This window comes from Nylanderia fulva, unplaced genomic scaffold (genome assembly GCF_048542155.1).
Source record: "Nylanderia fulva isolate GAGA-0341 unplaced genomic scaffold, ASM4854215v1 Scaffold101, whole genome shotgun sequence".
NCBI lineage: Eukaryota > Metazoa > Arthropoda > Insecta > Hymenoptera > Formicidae > Nylanderia > Nylanderia fulva.
The window spans coordinates 385,491-398,402 of NW_028189204.1; the positions used below are offsets into that span (position 1 = coordinate 385,491).

General features: G+C 32.3%; 1 protein-coding gene across 1 annotated transcript; it reads left to right on the forward strand.

Moving 5' to 3' along the window:
• Positions 1-1,594: 1,594 nt before the first annotated feature.
• LOC146725191 (uncharacterized) lies at positions 1,595-5,370 on the forward strand. The gene is made up of 3 exons (XM_085484003.1): positions 1,595-2,480; positions 2,607-3,010; positions 5,338-5,370. The coding sequence occupies exons 1-3, from the start codon at positions 1,595-1,597 to the stop codon at positions 5,368-5,370; spliced, it is 1,323 nt and encodes a 440-aa protein (XP_085340129.1).
• Positions 5,371-12,912: the final 7,542 nt, after the last annotated feature.

Here is a 12,912-nt window from a genome sequence, read left to right on the forward strand (position 1 = left end):
ACAAACCTACATAGGCTTGACCATCACTGAATACAGTCGTTCCTAAATTCATCATTGCATTGTTACATGTAATTCCTTCGATTATAAATAATTCGACATTCTTTAATTTGTCTCTCAAAGTTTTCAAGACCATGTCTGACAATTGCGTATATTTTGGTGTAGATTCATGACTAACCGGTAGTTGAAACATTCTATGGATTGTCAAGCCATCGATATTGAATGCTGCGATACCCGTGGGAGCAGATATGGCAGTCGTTTTTTCCAAATTTATTCTGATCCAATGTTTAATCGTTTCAATTAGAAAACTTTTCTCTGTACCACCCTCGCCACTTACGTACAGTCGCAGAATCTGATTCTTATCTTGTAAAACTTGGCATACTCCATCAAAGACTCTTTTCTGGTTTTTGTTCAATTGCGACATCATTTGCGATAAATCAATCGGGTCGTCAATCTTACCAAAATCTTCCAGATCTTTCATCGCGTCGTCAGCTTCTATCGGATTACAATCCAGTTCATCCTCATCGGATTTGTCTCTGTCTGCTGTTTTCAGATCATTTTCGCGCTTTTCGATTAATTCAGCAACGTTCTCAAAAGCTTTCTGTATTTCTTCGAGCCTTTCGTGATATTTCATTGTCTTCGTTAAAACAGACTCTGAATTCTTAAAGGCATCCGTGTAAATCTCGAATGTACCTTTGAGTTCACTCAAATCTCTCCATGGTTTGAACAGAAGAAGCAGCTAGTAAAAGTATTTTTCGGGCTCACAAGGGGAGTGCACGACGTGCCTCTCACCGATTCAAACGAGGATTTTTTTATGTATAGTACCTAATTAGAAACAAGTTCTGTTAAAGCGAGAGAACGCGCTTCTCAAGCATTCGTCTGAAAAAAATGTTGAAGATTTGCCAGCACTTCTTAAGACGTTGCAAAGAAGCATTATCGAAGCGCCCCGGTGGCTTGGTTGATAGTGTTCTTCTTTTGTAACTGCGAGATCGCTGGATCGAATCTCGCCGTGTGAAACTATTTTTTTTCTTTTATTTTTGTATAATTTATTTTTTTTTGTTTTTAGGAACATTTTATAACATTAATAAATATTTTTTTAATAATTGATATTTAAAAAATTTTTAACATTTTGTTCCATATATTAAAAAAAAATTCGATTGCTTTCTGTCAAAAATATAATATTAGGAAATGTTTAATATTATACGAGAAATATATCACTACTAATAAAATAAATTAGTAAACAATTATCAATAATAATGCGGATAATTTGGTAATATTTTTAATTATTTTTTATTGTACAATTATTAAAAATATTTTAAATTTTCTAGCTCTAGAAATAAAAATATTTCTTAAAAGTTTTATACGTTAGAACTATATTTTTATTATTATGCTCGGTCTCGGATCACTTTTTGTATATCTGACCTGGAGCAACAATAGCTACGAGTTTCGACCATAAGGGATCAGCCGCTTTGTTGAAGTAAGAGAGGGGAGAATCGTACAGGAGAAGACAGGCAAAGCGTCGCTTTTTGAAATAGTCGACCGTTAGTTACGACAGTACAAGAAAGACGTTATAGACAGTGCCGTGAAAATTTCGAAGATGGAATCAACATCTGATTCTTCGATAAAAAGCGATGTTGAACAAAAAGAATCGCTTGCAGGAAGTAGTAAAGATGAAGAAGTTTTGTTAAACGAGGAATTTGCGAAACTCCAGCTGAAAGGTGCCGTCGTTTACATGGATAAGCTTCTTGAAGAAAATAATTTGATTACACCAGAACCACCTTCAACGATTTCTTATGAATCAATGCTTATCGGAGAAGAAATGTATCACAACGCCGTGCAAATGATTGCCGAAAAAAAATTAATTACCGATGAAGAATTAATAGCTATACATGAAGCTGACGAAAATAATTTTTTCCGGGAATTAGAATATGACTCCGATTGTGAAGATTCTGATGAATATCAACCAGATAAAAAAAAAGCGAAACAAGTAGAATACATTCCGCTTGATTACAAAGTAAAAGTGGTAAATATTGCGAAACAACATCCTAATTGGAACTTGAAGAACCTTCAGAAAAAAGAATGTAGCCGTTTAAAAAACATGAAGGATTTAAAGAGGTGGGAAGAGCACATTAAAAAGGGCGGAACAATTATCGATAAGTATACTACTATCGACTCTTGGACATATGATCGATTTACAGAGGCTCGAGAAAATTTACAACAAGTTACAACAAGAAACTTGCAACAGTGGGCTTTGGCTGCTGCAAGTCAATTTAAAAACTTTAATTTCAAAGGTTCTCTTTCCTGGGTAAACAAATTCAAACGAAATCACAGAATTCGACAACGAAAAATTACAAGATATGTGAGTGAAAGAGAGACTTTCACGATGCCTGAAATTTTGGCTTCTGCAGAAGAATTTCGAATTCAAGTACGGCACATAATTCCAAACTTTCAAAAAGAATTCGTCATCAATACTGATCAAACAGGTAACTTTTAAAAATTAAATTTTACAAATTGTAAATATTTGAAAATAGTTTATATGCAATATTATATTTTTCTTCATTTACTTTATATATTAATTTTTTACAATACATTTTTTAATTATATTACAGGTTGCCAGTACCAGTCTACGTTTGACAGAAGTCTTGCCGAACAAGGATCAAAAACTGTCTTCGTGAAGAAACAACATTTATATAGAACAACGCATTCATACACGGCCCAATATGCAATCACATTGTCCGGAGAATTGATTCCTCAAGTATTTGTGTGCTTACAAGAATCTACAGGTAATTTTGAGCCCAGAGTTCAAAAATGTGTCGACGAACTTGTAACAAAATATAAAAATACCGTCGTTACAAGTTCAAAGTCCGGAAAGTTAACGACCCAACTATACAAAACATTTTTAACAAATATTATGTTACCATACGTTAAAGAAAACAAATTTCTACTGTTGATTGACGCTTGGGAAGGACAAACAAATCCGAAGTGTTCAAATGGAAGTGTTCAAGAAAAAATGGCCCAAAGGAGCACAAGGGGCATACATATTGTTCTTAGAACAGATTAAATAATGGCGCTGTATAAAGGCTGCCGTAAACGCTACATTAAAACATCAACTGTTCTAGCGCTGTATAAAAGTTGCCGTAAGCGCCAAAATAAAATATCGGCTACTCTGGCGCTTTATAAAAGCTGCTGTAAGCGCTGCGTTAAAACGAGTGCAATAAGTTTCTAATTTGACCTAGGCTTCATGACATTTCAAAAAGTATCATCAAGAAAAAAATTATCAGACAGAAATATGTATGTCGTGTTAAAATCGGAGAGACGAAGAAAAATATATGGTTGCGTTCTCACGAGAATGGGCGATGGAGAGGCCCATTCTTTATTTTCAATATTCATACAAGAATATAAATTCATTCTGTTGCAATTGAAATAAATGTGCAATGTATCGTTAAAAGTTATTACAATTATACAAACATTTACATATATGATTAAATAAAATATATATGTATACTATAATATAATTATATATTTTATATATGTACATATATACCATATATTTCAATTATTTTGAACTGTATTGCATAAATTGTTACTTATACAAAGTTATGTGATAAGAATCGAAAATACATATATTTGTGATACTTGAATTACTAGAAAGCTGCTCTATATATCTGTACTTTAAAAAGTAAGTGATATCCTAAAAAAATCATAAAAATGAAAAGGTCAGGCCATGTTCAAAAGAAGGTACTCAAAAATTTAAACAATCTAATAATAAATCTAATAATAAATTATCACGAAAAGTAACTGATATGTTATTCAAGGTGCCAGTTTAAAGTGAACATACGTAAAGTGTATATTATCTAAATTTAGTAATAATATATTACCATGAAAAGGAACTGTGATATTTTATTCAAGGTGCAAGTTCACATTGAATATACATACATATAAGTAAAACTGATTACAATTTGATTCTAGAAAATAAGTGCGATATGTTATTCTTAGTGCACAAAATATAATAGTCGTTCATAGAGATTTGATTTGAAATTCATACTAGCCCGTACAATGAAAAATAATTGCTCGTAATTCCAGAGTACCAATTTGTTAATGACTCAGAAAAATAACATGGCGGCCTGCTCTCAAAAAACTTTCGATGGGTAGAATAAATAATTGAAATAAGAGTTGTGAAAATTGTATAAATTAAAAACCTCCAATCTTTTTTTAGTAAAATTTCAAATTTTCGTATCAACTTCCGATTTGTGTTATACCGTATTTTCAGGGAGTAAGTTATTGATCAGAAAACTTTGCCTTGTTGCTCGAAACGGGTGTATATTAAGTAAAATTTATAAATGTACAGTTCTCAGGTCAACTACAATAAAGCTATACGCTTAAAAAGTTTACTGATTATTTGTCGTAATATACAATAAAAAATTACATATTAATTATTCAAGATACAAGTGAGAAATAAATATCATTAAAATATACAAAAAAAGTTTATCAATTTGACTCTGAAAAGTAAGTGACATGGTTCTCAAAGTGCAAGGTTTCATTTGACTTACAATTTTCTTCAGAAACACAGAAGAAAAAGGTATTTGTATATAGTTTTGTATATTCACTTCGTTGTGTGTGTAGAGCTTTTAAAAATACGTTGAATCCTTATTCTAATCTAATCTTCTTCTAATGTAATACTTTTCGTATTTCAAATGTTGTAATAATTATTCTGTAAGAGCTTCGACATTATTTCTAAATGAACATCGAGAAACATCATAGTTTTTTGAGAGCAGGCCGCTATGTTATTTTTCTGAGTCATTAATAAATTGGTACTCTGGAATTACGAGCAATTATTTTTCATTGTACGGGCTAGTATGAATTTCAAATCAAATCTCTATAAACGACTATTATATTTTGTGCACTAAGAATAACATATCGCACTTATTTTCTAGAATCAAATTGTAATCAGTTTTACTTATATGTATGTATATTCAATGCAAACTTGCACCTTGAATAAAATATCACAGTTCCTTTTCATGGTAATATATTATTACTAAATTTAGATAATATACACTTTACGTATGTTCACTTTAAACTGGCACCTTGAATAACATATCAGTTACTATTCGTGATAATTTATTATTAGATTGTTTAAATTTTTGAGTACCTTCTTTTGAACATGGCCTGACTTTTTCATTTTTATGATTTTTTTAGGATTATTTTATTCTTCTGAATTATCGCTCGCATAATCTACCCACGGTTTCATATGATCCGCAGATGTAGATGTTGTAAGAGGTCCTTCATGTTCCCCTATTTTTTGTACAGTGTATCGATCATTTCGCAATACTTTTGTTACAGAGTATGGACCAAGATATTTATTTGCTAACTTAAGACCAGGTCCTAATCGCGTACGCTTTATTGCTACTACATCGTTTTCATTGTATTTTGTTGCTGATTTACGCTTTTTATTGAAAGTTGCTTGATTTTTACGTTGAATTTTTAAAATACATTTTTTCGCATGTTTACGTAAATTGTCTCGGTTATCTTGAAAGTCTTCGATCCATTTTTTTTCAATAAGTTCTCGAATTTGGGGATCATCTCGTATACGCGCATGAGTTCCGAAAAATAAATGGAATGGTGTCGTATCGATACTCCTATGCGGGGTACAATATAAATATAATTGAGTTAATTTAAGGAATTTAAACCATTCTTCGCGTTTAGAGTCTGTAAGCTTAGTTAATAATGGTATCAAGGTTCTATTTACGCGCTCTATTTGTCCATTCGCTCGTGGAACTCCAGTGGTGATTAATACATGAGTGATATTTTCTTTTACACAATATTCTGCGAATTCATTTGATTTGAAAGCTGCGTCTCAATCTGAAATTATTCGTCTTGGATTTCCAAAGATATCTGATTGTTTTTTAAGTTTATTTATGACTTCGCTCGCGTTAGTCGATTTTGTGGCATATAGCCATAAGAACTTTGTAAACGCGTCGACTATTGCAAGGATATATTTGTAACTCCTTTTTGTGGAAGGTAAGGGTCCTAAGTGGTCAATATGATAAGTGTCTAAAGGTAATTCATTTTTTTTCTATCGTATTTAGGTATCCTTCTTGTTTACCTTGTTTTTTCTCAACTAAGATACAAGCTACGCAGTTTTTTAACGTTTTTTGTATTTTTGATTTTATATTGGGCATCCAGTAATCTTTTAATAATAATGCTTCAGTTTTTGCAATGGAAAAATGACCTCTATCATGTACTTGCTTAATGATTTGTGTGTGCATCGACTTTGGAACAACTAGTAAAATATCTTCATTATGTGTTTTAAAAAGCAAATTATTTCTGATAGTATAGCCTTCTATATTATTTTCTTTGACGCTATCATATATTTTTTTTATATTGTTATCTTCTTGTTGCGCTCGTTTAAATTTTATAGTTAAACTATCACTAGTGTTTATTACCATACATTTTGGAAGAGGATTGCGGCTTAACGCATCTACATGTGTCATGTTTTTTCCTGGTCGGTGCTCAATAGTGTAATCAAATTCTTTGAAGAGTAAAGCCCATCTGGCTACACGTACACATAAATCTTTTTTGTGCATGGTTAGAATAAATGCACGGCAATCTGTTATTATTTTAAATGATATTCCTAACAAGTAAACACGAAATTTAGTTAATGCTCTGACAATTGCAAATACCTCTAGCTCATAACTCGTATAATGCTGTTCTGCCGGAAAAGTTTTACCACTAGAATAGTATATCGAGTGAAATTTATTATCTTTGTCTCTTTTTTGCATTAAGATTGCACCATATCCATCTGCTGACGCGTCGGTGTGTAATTCTGTCTGTGCGCCTATTTTATATAAATGTAAGACGGGTTTGTTACATAATATTTCTTTAAGATGGATAAACGCTTCGTTCTCTTTTTCTGTAAATTGGAATTTTGTATTAGATTTCAGTAAATTACTCAATGGGCGTGCTATGACTGAATATTTAAATACAAATTTTCTGAAGTAGCCACTTAATCCGAGAAAACTTTGTATTTGCTTTACATTAGTTGGATCTGGAAATTTACGTACTGCTTCGATTTTATTTTGGGATGGGTATACTTGACCATTCTCTACCACGTGACCAAGAAATTCTACTTTTCTTTGCAGAAAATAGCATTTTTTCCAATTTATTATTAATCCTGCATCGCTCGCGGTTTTTAGTATTATTTCGAGATTTTGTATTCCAGTATCTATATCTTTGGAAGGTATTATTAAATCATCCAAGTAAGTTAATACTCTTTTATCGCGTATTGCATTTTTAAGGGTACTTTTAAAAATTCGTAGTGGCCATCAGGAACGATAAAGGCTGTATATTTTCGACTGTTTTTATCAATTGGAACATGAAAAAATCCGTTCTTAAGGTCAAGTGTACTAAAAAAATTGCGTTTTGCAAAAGATCTAATTGGTCTTCAATGAGTGGAAGCGGGTATCTATCTCGTACAATTTTTTTATTTAATCGTCGATAATCGACACAGAGTCTAGTACTTCCATCTTTTTTTTCGACTAGTACTACTGGACTCGCGTAATCGGAGAGAGAGGGTTGCGCAATACCCTCTTGAACCCATGTGTTTATGTGTTCATTTACTTTTTCTTTTTCTTTTGGAGATAAACGTCGAGCTTTTTGATATACTGGCTCTTTATCTTTTAAAATTATTGTCATTTTGATGCTTGTTTCTTTAATTTTGGAAGGATGATAAGTATTGATAATATTTTCAAGAGCTAGCCGATGTTTATCTTCTGGAATATGCTTTATATCTAGTTTATCTTTCTTATCGGTTTTTTCATATTCTAAGTCTATCTGAAATATTTCGGGCAGTTTATTTGTATTCTCAATTATTTCTTTGACCGGATTAATTGATATATTTCCATTTTTAACAAGCAGCTCAACTGTGTTTAGAAAATTAGTGCCAATAAGAAATTTATGATTAATCACATTATCTGATACTACTTGAATGAGTGTAGGATATGAGTGCCCGTCTACAGCTAATTCCGCGTGAAATTCTCCGAGTGTTACATTTTTTTTTAATTCTACGCCACGGAAATAAATTTCTTTATACTCTAACGAAGGAGATCCTAATTTGACATATTGATTCGCACGCATTAGACATAGATCACTTCCGGTATCAATTAAAGCAACAATTTTATGACCGTTAATTGAGACTTTTTTAGTACATTTTGTCTGAGATGTTTGTATTGCGATATGGTTATCTTTAACAATTTTTACCTCTTTCGCTTCTTTTACATTTCGTTTTTCTTGACATTTTATTGCAATGTGTCCACGCTCGCCGCACTGAAAACACTTAGGTCCATCTTCTTTAGTCGGGCAGTTTTTGCCAAGATGGTCGGGCAGGCCACAGTTGAAACAGTTTTTCTTTTCTTTGTGTGATGAATTGTCGTGCTCGTATTTTCCGGTGCTGTCTTTCTTGTCCATCCTTTGGCGCGATTGGGTCTTCTCTCTCGATTCGTTATTTTTCGTTTCAGCATACTTCCTGTCTCATAGTGTAACTTTTTCAAATGCTTCCAGTAATGATGCTTTTGTTTTAAGGCCGCTAACTCGTGCTTGATTTTTTAATATTGGATCGGGTATACCATCAACAATGTATTCAACGATCTCGTCTTCTTCAATCGGAATACGATTTCCAAGAATTATTTTCTCGTGCACGTATTAACTGAACGTTTCTCTTTTTTTCCATTCACGCTCCTCAAATTTTCGACGTAATATCACTCTACTGGGACGGTGATGAAACATAGTTTTCAATTCTATTAATAATGCTTCCAGCAATATTTCGATAAATTCAGGCTTGGAATGGAACCAATCTAAAGCCTTCCCCTTTAGTCGCATGCCAATTAATATTTTTCCATGTTCATTATCTAGTCGATATGTCCGCTTTAACAGCTTCAGTTGTCTCTCCCAGGTCTCGAAATTACCTGTTGTACCGTCAAAGATAGCAAGCAGTTCGGCTATGGCGGTTAGGTTGATTCTCGGTTGTGCTGCATTTAGTTCCGTATCGATATGTGAGTTAGATGTGCGAGAAATTGATCGTGGGGCCGCTCTTAGTAGTTCAACCTCTCGTCTAAGAAGATCTATTTCGGCTTCCATTTTGCGTGTATTCCGAAGATATCTGTCTGATTCTCGATCATTGTCTTGTATTCCTGTCATAGAAATATTTTTTTTTTCAGTGTCTCCACCTCCTTGTGCTTCAGATAGTTTTTCAGTCCACGTGCCAGAAGGATTTGATTCGTTTAATCGTACTATTAATTCGTTTCTGTTACTAGTGTAGGGTAATCTTAGCTTTTGCAGTTCGTCTTTCAACTCTAACACCGTTAGATCATTTGCATCTCTCGTACTCATTTTGCCTCTAGCAAACTCACTAACTTTAGCAAACTTACTAACTTTAGTTACTCACAACTCTTTTTACTTGCTGTTTCAATTAATATTGGCTTAATTGGACGAGCCCCCAAGATTATGTAGAATGTTGGATTTATAATGATTTATTGAAGAACAGCAAATAGTACAGATCGCCCGCGAAGTGTTCTGTTCGACTCGCGAATGAATACTTCCTTGATAGCATCGGCCTTATATATTCGAGCTCGTTTCTCATACAGGCATTTATCACGCATTCATCACGCATACACATACATGTCCATTATTTGGCTTATTTTCAAGTTTGGAATTTTGTTTTGAAAATTGTCTTTGCATTCTTTTCTTGTCGCTCTCTTCTATCACTCATCCATCACGTGCACACACTTGCTCACGCATACTACATGTGTTTATTCATTCCCACAATATTTTTATTCTTTTTCCTAACAATAAATATCAGAATAATACATCCAACAATTATCATAATAGCTATAATTAAGTTAATAACACAATAAAAAATAAATAAGTAAGTAAAATAATAAATAAGTTAATAACACAATAAAAAATAAATAAGTAAGTAAAATAATAAATAAGGAGATTAATATACACATAGAAGCCAACAAATTTCTCAATGATACAATTCATCCTTTGGAAAATACTAATAAAAAATGGTTTGTTAATCTGTCCAACACAGATATTCCGCCTAACGTTTCTAATCTGTTGCAAATGGGTGATAAATTCTGTCTTCCGAATATTAATAAAAAAACAGGGATACATAAATTTATCAAGGACATAGAGAGTAATAACAAACGAAATAATATTAATAATCTCACAACAATCAGAAATATCGCGGTTTCGAAATTCGCACAACTTCTTAATACTAAGGATAAAAATGACGTAAGTCAACAAAAATTACTTGGTGCACACAGAGATTTAATAAAATTTTGTAAAGACAATCCGAATGTTCTATTCACACGCGCGGACAAGGGTAATGCTACGGTTGCAATGGAAAGATCTTATTATATTAATAAAATGGAAAATGTTTTAAAAGATGTCAACACTTACACTATTGTTAAAAAAAATCCGTGCAAAAAAATAGAGAACGATTTGAATGATTTGTTGAAGAGATGGCTTAAGGAAGATTATATTTCAAAAAGTGAATATTATAAATTACGTTGTAGTGATTCTCTCCTTCCAAAAGCGTATGGATTACCTAAAATCCATAAGGAAAACTATCCAGTTAGAATCATAGTTTCATCGGTTGATACAGCTCTATACTCGCTGGCTTCGTTTTTACAAAACACCTTACGAACTAGCCTACCTAAAGCGAAAAGTCATATTAATAATAGTTTTGAATTGTACAGCACATTGTCTGGTAAAAAGATTGATGAGAATGATAGGATGTTTTTCTTGGATGTGGTGTCTTTGTTTACGAACGTTCCTCTGGATCTTGCGATTGACGGTATTAACGATAGATGGGATCACATTGGAATAAATACTAGAATACCGAAAAACGAATTTTTGGGGGGTATAAAATTCATAATGACTTCTACATATTTTACATTTAATGACATAATTTATAAACAGACGTTTGGGACCCCTATGGGGTCACCGTTATCACCAATTATTGCAGACGTGGTTATGCAAGATCTTGAGGATACAGTTCTCAAAGTGTTGAATTTGGAATGTTCGTTTTATTTTCGTTATGTGGATGACATAATAGTGGCCACCTCTATGACTAATATGACTCAGAATGTGAATAATTTTAACAAATATCATGAAAGACTTAAATTCACGGTCGAACAAGAGGTTAATCATAGCTTGAATTTCTTAGATTTATCACTTAAAATTATTAATAACACAATATATATAGACTGGTATCAAAAAGAAACCTTCTCAGGAAGGACGTTATCATTTTATTCAAACCACCCATTATGCCACAAAATTGGAATAATATATAACCTTGTAGACAGATGTCTATTGCTATCACATCCACTATTTTTTAATAAAAATTTAGAGTTAATTATTAATATACTCATAAGCAATGGTTACCCTCTTGATCTGATTTTTAACAAAATTAATCATCGGATAGAACACATCATATCTAAGGGGAGCATTATAGAGAGACAGGCCAACATAGAAAGAACAAAAAGTATAGGAAATGACTCGGTTGATAAAAAATTCTTTGTCATTCCGTATATTGATAGGATCTCAGAAATGATTGTTTCCTCGGTAAAAAATAAAAATTGTATTGTAGGGTATAGATGTCTCAACAAACTGGATAATATTATTAAAGCACAGAAAGATAAAACTAAACATCCATGCAATTCGAATGTGGTTTATAAGATCAGTTGCAATAATTGTAATGCATCTTATGTAGGCCAAACAAAGAGGCAATTGCAGACGCGAATAAAAGAACATAAAAATAATATTAGGTTGGACTCAACGAAACATTCAGTAATTTCTGAACACATAAAAAATGAACACCATACTTTTAATTGGGACAATGTTAAGATCATGGACAAAGAAAATAATTATTATAAAAGACTCATTTCTGAGATGTTACATATCAAGGAACAAAAAAATGGACTAAATTTAAACAAAGATACTGAGTTACTTAGCGAGTCGTATTTTGATATTTTGGATATATTAGCGAACAATAAATAATAATAGGACAAATAGGACATTAACGAGTCAAACATAGATATTAGATCATATATAAACACGCACGCTCTCCGATCAAGTAGAGTTTAAAATGAGCTGTCTTTCTGTATTGTTGGTTCGTTATGTGTCATCCTTAATAACTGTTAATAAGTAGCAAAATTATCAAGAAGGACGATGATAGGTAAGCATATTACCAAGTGTAGGGGATATATATTATAATTTAGACATACGCTAATCGTTAATTTTTTATTAATCGCAGCGCCTACGGAACGGGTTAATTTCTCGCATATTAACGATGAAACTATCCGAGATCTGAGAAAAATCAGAGATCATATCGAGGCGAACATTGTTGGACATGACGAATTAGAACACGTGTTAATTGCTCAAAGACTCTCGATTCTGAATAATTATAATTAAATTCCGATATTATGTAAAGTTGGATGAATTTATATTTCAAGAATTATACTGAAGAAGACCGCGTGCGGTCGAAACGTTTATAGAATGATTTTAATTTGCGTTAGTTTTAATATCTAATGACTGTAGTTTTATAATTTATACATGTAATAAATGGTAGTTGACTGAACATCTCGAATATTCAGCTCGATAAGTTGGCCTTAGATTTATCACTTTGTTTTCAATAATAAATAAGTTAATAACACAATATACATTGATTGGTATCAAAAAGAAATCTTCTCAGGAAGGACTTTATCATTTTTTTCTAACTACCCATTATGCCATAAAATTGGAATAATATACAACCTTGTGGACAGATGTTTGTTGTTATCACACCCACAATTTTTTAATAAAAATTTGGAGTTAATCATTAATATACTCACAAGCAATAGTTACCCTCTTGAT

What these genes read in the sequence shown, in the direction of transcription:
- LOC146725191 (XM_085484003.1), top strand. Translation starts at nt 1,595, where the DNA reads ATGGAATCAACATCTGATTCTTCGATAAAAAGCGATGTTGAACAAAAA. An exon ending in CATCAATACTGATCAAACAG is followed by an intron (nt 2,481 to 2,606) that starts GTAACTTTTAAA and finishes ATTATATTACAG; the next exon opens with GTTGCCAGTACCAGTCTACG. An exon ending in GAAGTGTTCAAGAAAAAATG is followed by an intron (nt 3,011 to 5,337) that starts GCCCAAAGGAGC and finishes CTTTTGTTACAG; the next exon opens with AGTATGGACCAAGATATTTA.